This window comes from Parasteatoda tepidariorum, chromosome 10, assembly GCF_982258835.1.
Source record: "Parasteatoda tepidariorum strain Cologne lab strain chromosome 10, Ptep-v5.0, whole genome shotgun sequence".
Classification (NCBI taxonomy): Eukaryota; Metazoa; Arthropoda; class Arachnida; order Araneae; family Theridiidae; genus Parasteatoda; species Parasteatoda tepidariorum.
In genome coordinates this window covers 97915703-97923587 of record NC_141764.1, presented here as the reverse complement: position 1 = coordinate 97923587, position 7885 = coordinate 97915703, and the positions used below count along the sequence as shown (strand labels likewise).

At 27.2% G+C, this 7885-nt stretch overlaps 1 protein-coding gene across 1 annotated transcript; it reads left to right on the top strand.

Annotated features, from left to right (window-relative positions):
- Nucleotides 1-794: 794 nt before the first annotated feature.
- Nucleotides 795-6542, top strand: LOC147803136 (uncharacterized). Its single transcript, XM_087153458.1, has 2 exons — nucleotides 795-2334; nucleotides 6031-6542. Exons 1-2 carry the CDS (start codon nucleotides 1562-1564, stop codon nucleotides 6458-6460), a joined length of 1203 nt encoding a protein of 400 aa, XP_087009584.1. The 5' UTR covers nucleotides 795-1561; the 3' UTR covers nucleotides 6461-6542.
- The last annotated feature ends 1343 nt before the right edge of the window (nucleotides 6543-7885 follow it).

Here is a 7885-nt window from a genome sequence, read left to right as displayed (position 1 = left end):
TTTTTTTAAAACTTCATTTTCATAGGATTTTAACTTTTACATTGTTTATGTTAATGATATTTTTGTAAATTGTTTTCTCTATATTTTTTTAGAATAATTTAAAATCATTAAATATATTTCATTCAATTTATACTTGAAATTTTTTAAATATTTTAAAAGTATATAACATAATTTCCCAATATCATTAGGTTTTTCAAAAATTTTTTAAAATTTTCATTAGTCTTTTTCGCTATCTAGCTATCCAATTTTGTTTCGAATAGCTATAATTCGAAAAATAATATTACATTGTTAAGTTTAAAAAAAATTATAATAACCATGTATAACATACAATATACTCTAATATACAATACACTCTAATATACAATACACTCTAATATACAATAAATGTTAGGTTATAATTTTAGAATTAACAATGTGTTTAGATTATACTTCGTTAAATAAGAAACATATTTAAATATGGCACGCTGGAAGATATATATACATATACTATTTTAATTTGTGTGAATATATATATATTTCCTTTTATGTAAACTTAATTTTTATCTTAGACTAAATCAGTTGACTTGTTAAAATTAAAAGTCATTTTAAAATGAAAATTAATTCCATCATTTGTTTTAATTTTTTTCATCCCTTGTCCTCTATCATGAAAATTGAATTAATTTTACTCCTTGGAATAAAGCAGAAAAATCTGAAGACTTGTTAAAATTCAAAGTCATTTTAAAATAAAATTCAGTTCGAGAAATCAATCTCTTTTACGTCCTTCCTTTGTTTTATTTTTTTTATACCTTGTGCTTTATCTTTAAAATTAAATTAATATCATAAAGTTAATTTTAATTTTTTGTATACTGAAAATTTATATTCATGATTAAATTCAAATCTATGTCAGAATCAATATGTAAATCACAAATTATTCCTGATTCAATATGTTTTTGCGGAGCGAAAAACCATTTCATGTCATTATGATTAGAATGCATCTACAAAATGTCTTGCTCAACATTAACAAATTTAAAGGAGTAAAACTACAAAATTAATTAAATGTTAATGCACTTTTTTCTTTTTAATTTGTTTTCGATTGATAAATCATTTTTTGTTAACTAATTTGTTGCTGTGAATGTAATAGTTAAATCATAGTCATAAACAACGGAAATAATTTAAATAATTACAATTAGTTAATTACAATATAAATAATGCAACTAATTTTAAAATATTAGATCGGACGAAGTTTATGACTTTGCATTCAGAACATAATCTTAAAAAGTATAACCCTATAGCCTCTGTAACTCTGTGGGGGAAACATTTTGAGCGTGTTAGGGGGTCATCTTGACCATCATTTACTAGCAGGTGTTCCTTTGTAACACTCCTTACAATGCCCTTTGTTCATTTTGGGGGGAATAAGTTTGTGACGAACCTTGCATGTCATCTTAGCTGGATGTAGAACTCCAGAATCTGAAATATTTGATAGTTAACTGCAAATAATATTGCTAAAAAGCTTTTAAAGAATAGTATTCTAGTTATATTATTTAATGAAGCTGTTATTTTTGTTTTAAAATCCCAATTTGCTATGCCTTCAACTTGTTTGGAATACAGCGATTACTTGCTCATTTTCAAAGCTTTTCATCTGAAAGAAAATGGCGCTGAATGTCAGTGTGGGCTTGAAAGAGAGGATATTGCTTTTTTAAAAGAACGTAAAGTTACGGTTATGGAAAACAGAAATTACATAAACGCAAGAGGCAGATCTAGGAAAAGACTTCCGAAGGATCCTTTTCAAATAGAGTACATTATGGCACCAGCTGATGACATTTGGGCAGCTAAAAAGTTGAAAAAGATATTTTGTTCTATGCCGCCATTTAGAGCGTTGTTGTGGTGCGGTAGGTTTTTGATAAAATTCCACGAAAAAAACCAGTGCAGTCAGTATTTAACTTCTGCTGTGAAGTTTTATTTAAAATCTCTAGATATCGGGAAACATGGTTTATATAACACCAATCGCCGGGTCGATAAGAAGTCTTCAGAACTTTTAAGGCTTTCCTCTAAACATCGTGTTCACCATAGCGTGTTCATAGAATTTTTAAGATTGTTTTTTAATGAAGACTTCTATGACTACTATAACTACTTTGATGCCAGTTCAATGTTAGAGGATATATTAAAAGCTGCGCATGAGTCTAAAATAGATATTTTGAATGTATGGAAAGAAGTTGACAGAATATCCTACTATTCATTCAATGATTTTATATGTCATACCGTGGTAAATTTTATTCCAATGATTAGGTATGGAAAAACAGAATGCTTATCTTTTTCAGCTGACAATTTTAACTGTTATTACACAGCTATAGGAGAGTAAGTATTTTCACTTATTTTTGTTAATTGTTTCTTCAACTAATTTATGTCGTAAGGCTAGTTGGAAAATCTGAATGCTTCTAATGCAGCAGTCTCATTGGAAAAATCTTCATTACATTCGATTATATATATTCAGAATTATATACGAAATGGGTAGAGTTGTTCCAGGGAAAAGAAAGTTTAAAAATCAACTTCTTTTTAAATGTATGTCACATTCACAAATGTAACACAGGGCTATCAAAAATGCAAATATGAGTGAAAAATTCGATTTTTCATTTTTTTAATATTTCAATGTTAAATATTTTTCTGAAAATTTTGGTAAAAAAATTTTGTCAATCGGTGATAAACTAGCGAAGTTATGCTAATTTTTGTAAAATGCCACGCCCACTTGTTTACGTTTTTTGACGCGTCGAGTAAATTTCAAATATAGTTTCGTTTCTATTACCGTAAGTTGACATGATTTTTGTATTGTTTTGCGTTCACTTTTAAAATATTTAATTTTATTAAACTTTATTTTGAATTAAAACTGTTGGTAACATCAATTAATAACTATAACTGTGTTTTGAATTGATAGATTGTTTGTTTACAAGCTATTTTTGCGAGCGTTAACCAGCGATTAGTATCTTACGATTTTCACTATTATTAGTTGCTATATTAATTTCATTGTCGTTAAATTTTTGTTTTCATTAAATATTTGTTTTTGTTAATTATTTTTATTACTATTTAAGTTTTTTATTTACATTTTTATTTGCTATTTTTGTGCAAAAAATGCACAACATAAGCTCTCGTTGGTGCAAACCAAAAGGTTATTCTTCTAAACGGAAGAGGACTTTACTCAACAATTTGAAAAAAAAAGAAACACCTTTGGCTGATGAAGCGAACTCAAATGTTTCTGTCATTTCTGATTTTGATGAAGAGATTCTTTCTAATAAAATGACCTCTACAAAGACAGTTACTCCTAACTATAAGATTGTTGATTTGTCATGTTTGAATGCCTTACTGTTCCTTGCAAAGAATGTCAATCAACATCACTGCAAGTGCAAAATACAGAAAATATACAGATTTACAAGAATACAGATTTTTTTATTTAAAAAGTGCTTCATTATTTACATTTCATTTATTCTTATAAATAAATTTTAAAGTTATCAAAATACTAGACAATAGTTTTCGTAAAGGCATGTAATTATATAAATGCATACTTTTTTAGTGTATAAATCTTTATTGTTTTTTTTGTGAAAATTTAGTTCTTTCTAGTTATTATACTATTTTGTCAGTAAAACTAATTCCTTTAGTAAAAATGCAGTATAAAAAAAGTCTAGTTATTTAAAATATTGAAAAATAAAAATTTTTTCGACAAAAATTTTAATTTGACAAAGTTTTCAAGGTAATTGTCGTTTAAAGAAAATTTTTAAATGTAGAATTTTTTTAAAATTGTTTAGTAAAGTATATTACTTGGTGAATAAAATTAATACCATAGTATAAAATACAGTTCAAAAATCTACTCTAGTTATTAAAATATTGGAAAGTAAAAATTGTTTCGAAAAATTTTCACATAAAAAAGATAAAAAAAAAAAAAAAAAAAAAAACTGGTGGTTTTTACACTGAAACTTCGTGTAATGCATTATTATATCAACTTTTATAAATTTTATCATAAACTATTGCTTTTAAGCTAATTTACAGTATTTAAATTAAAAATGTTGATTTTCTCAAAACATGATTTTTCAACGTTTCACATACAGCATTTTGTGAGTGTGCGTATTGGTTTTTAACTGATCTACCTGAAAATAGTTCTGCAGCATCCCATATAGGTAAAAAACAATTTGTTGGGAACATTTTTTCATTTAAGAAATTTGCTGTTTGGTTATAACGAATTAAGTTTTGCGATATGGGACATTTTTTCCTCAAAAATCAGCATAATATTGAATTTTTTTAATTGCTTCAAACGATATTACCAAAATTCATTTTTTGTTCCCAACAAACTTTTAATATTAGTCTAAACAATATTTTGAAATTATACTTAAATGATTTGGGGCAAAATTGAAACGGGTCTTATAATTCAAAAAATAGAATTTTCAAAAAATTTAAAATTTAAAAAAAATTTAAATTTACCAAGATATTTAAATGACACTTGCTGATTATTTTTAGAATAATAAGATTAAACTATAGTGAAAATTTCATATAAATAGGTTAAAAATCAAAAAAGTTAAAAATGATAGCCCTGTGTTACCTTTAATTGTTATAAATAATATTAAAATAAATGAAATTATTCGACCGATTTTGCTCAATTTTGTATTTTAGCGTTTTAATTATCTCGCTTTTTTAAATTATATTTTTCTGGAACTATTCGACTGATTATTTCAAATTAATTTCTTTAAAATGGTGCATAAATTTGTGTACCTTGCGATTTAAAAAAATCCGATTATTATTAAATGAAATAAGAAAAAACATAAATTGCTATAAAAAAGCATTATCTTCCTAGAATTATCTTTGCATAAATGAATTTTAAAATTGGGGCTCAAAATTTGTTCAATCCGCTTAAAAATTTCCGAGACACGGCGAAATACGCAAAAAGTAAGATTAATGTTATCAAAACATTGATGGGATCAAAATTCAGCTGCTGGTCAAACGATCACAACTCTCAGATTGCTCCTATATTTTTAAGGTCATTACCTAAAATAGCGTTTGCATACCAACCACTTAAAACTGAAAATTAGATCAATAGTTAAAATTTATTCGGAGAGTGTTTTTTTCCCTCGCACACTCTAATAAAAAAATTAGTTTATATTTAATTTTTAAGGTGGGAACACTAAATTACTTTTGATCTAATAATTGCTTTTTTACTCACTCACGTCTTATTAGATCAATTATTTTGTATGGTCTAATGAGACTTGGGTGCTTAATAAAGCAGAAAAAAAAAATAGATTACTCCTTTTTGAAAGAAAAATCCTCGGGTTAATTTTAGGAGCAGTGATAAGAAATAATACAGGGAGAAGTTTGTATAATCATGAAGTGTATAATAAATGTAGACAACCGCACATTTTGAAAGTTATTAAGTCATACAGGTTGTTTACTTGTATTTTTTTTTCTTCTTTAAAGTGTTAAGCAATACAATTGTGCACTTATTAATTTTGTATAAGTAATTTAGCACAGTATATTTGTTTATTTTTAATTTAAAAAAAAAAACTTGTTTTTAATAAACTAATCAAAACTGCTGAAAATTCTTTGATCATAAATTACACAAAAACCAATGATATTTTTCAAACATCACATGTGTAATAAGCTATCTCTTATGATACATTTCGAATTGTATTGGTATAATAAGTTTTTATGCACCCTAAAAAAGATAAAATCATTTTATTTTTGTTCAAACTTAAACGAATATGTACTTTTATGACCACCAAATATCCCCCCATTTTTTTCATCAGTGATACAGTTCTGCGTTCTCTGTTTTAGGGTTAACAAAAAAAAAATTTTTTTTTTTCTTTTCTAAATTTTCCAAACTTAGTTAGATTTTTTAAGTCTGCCAATTTTTAAAACTTGAAAAATTTAACGCTTGTCTTAAATCTTATGCTTTTAACAAAGCATGTGTTTGTCAATTCGGATTTTGTATAGTTTGAATGTTTTTTCCTTTAACTTAATGTGAAAAAGAGATTTGCCGATTCTTAAAGTTTTTTTTTCTCTCTCGGTTTTTTCCAGTGAAGTATCAATAGATGATATTTTTATCACGAGTACTACCAGTTTCCGCTCTCTACAAATCACACATTTGTTTCTTTATGGGGAAATGGTGCCTTCAATAACAGCGGCCTACGTTCTCAAGTTATGGTGGAACAGCATAACAGATCCATTCTTGTGTGAGGAGGACTTCAAAAAGAGTGGCCTAGTTGTTGAACCAACCGCTGCACATGATGTCAATATACTACATAAAACTTGGACTTGGTATGAGAATCATGTACTTGAGAATGTAAATTCACCCAAAAGACCAAGATCTCTTAGCCATCTTTCAAGGTGTTCTGTTCGTCGACAACTAGCGGCATGCCTTCAGCTTCCGTGTGGTGTCGAACAACTTGATGTCCCGAAGATTCTTAAAAATTATATTCTATTGGAAGATTCCGAAGTTATACTATAAGCAGTGTGCGAAAAAATTAATGCAATTTTGTGTATGTATTATATATATCTTCTAATAAAAATATACACATATTCGAATAGAAGAGTTTGCAATCATTAATAAGTTTACAGAACATAACTACTTAGTTTAAAGGGACATCTTAGGTGTAAGACATTAATTACTTTACAGTGGAACACTGATAATCCAGGCAGATGAGGACTAAGGTCGATCTAGTTAACGAAATATCAGGAAAATTGTACAACTGTAAGAAAGTTCTGTGATAAAACCTTTTAGGTAACTTATACGTTTTTCTATCTTTTTTATATATATATATTTTTTTTTAAGATAAAGCAATACGTTGTATCCGGCTTCATTTTTCTTCAGTAATTTACTACAGTGACCTCTCACTTATGCACCACCTCTTTTATGCACATTTTTCATTTATACGACGATTTTTATAGGTCCCAGTACATTAGATGGGAAAATAATGATAAATATCCTTCGTTTATGCGTCGCTCAAAAAATAAATTTTTCAATTATGCGCCGAAATTTTAGGCTAACAGTTTATTTTTTTATCCTTTAAATATTTCTTCTTTTTTTAAAAAAAAAAATGTTTTAAATTAAAAATGAAGCAAATAAGCAATCCTTGTTACAGATAAAAAATAAATATATGTTGTTAGATCCTATTGAATTAGCTTCCCCCTGTGACCTTTTAATTTTTGCTGTTTCTATAAAGACATTCTTTCTAGAATTTTGAATAGGGTGTTTTATCTGTTAAACCAACGACAATGAAAGCCCATTTATCTTTTAGAAAATGACCATTCCTCTTGTCCAGAGGTTAGTTTTACTCCCATGCTGTTTTCTAGAAAGAAAAAAAAGACACCTGGAATACGAAAGATGAAAGAGACCGCGATCACTTACTTGCAGTCAGATGGACATTATGAGTAAATAAAAGGAGGTGATCGGTTTAGTGAAAAAAGTACTTGAACAACTTATTGTGAAGCATATTATGACGTCAAGAACTTTTCTTAGAAATTTATCATGTGATGTTTCACCCCCTCCCATAAAAACTCAAATTTTTTGTGAAGAACTGTTCATTTATATCTAACTAAAGCTTGAGAACGTGGTAGATGATACTGACGAGAAGATAAAGTTCCTCCAAATCACACAGCAGTATTGTAAGCTTTAGGCACTATTCCTGATCCTGACTATTTACAATTTAATTTTGCTTCTGTAACTCCCCCTTATTCCATTTATATGAACTGAAAAAAAATGTTTTTGAATAACGTCGGCAAAAACAAATACAAACATGTATTTTGATTATTTTGTAAGAAAATAAATTTTGTTAAGGTATGTTAAATTTTTCTTTGTATAATTATAGTAAAAACCAAAACAGTATAAATATTAACATTTAATCTTTAGAAACATATTTATTTATATTGCCAC

Bases quoted from the DNA above. Each gene is read 5' to 3' on its own strand.
- LOC147803136 (XM_087153458.1), top strand. From the start codon at position 1,562: ATGCCTTCAACTTGTTTGGAATACAGCGATTACTTGCTCATTTTCAAA. The intron at 2,335-6,030 runs GTAAGTATTTTC...GGTTTTTTCCAG, and splicing joins TATTACACAGCTATAGGAGA to TGAAGTATCAATAGATGATA.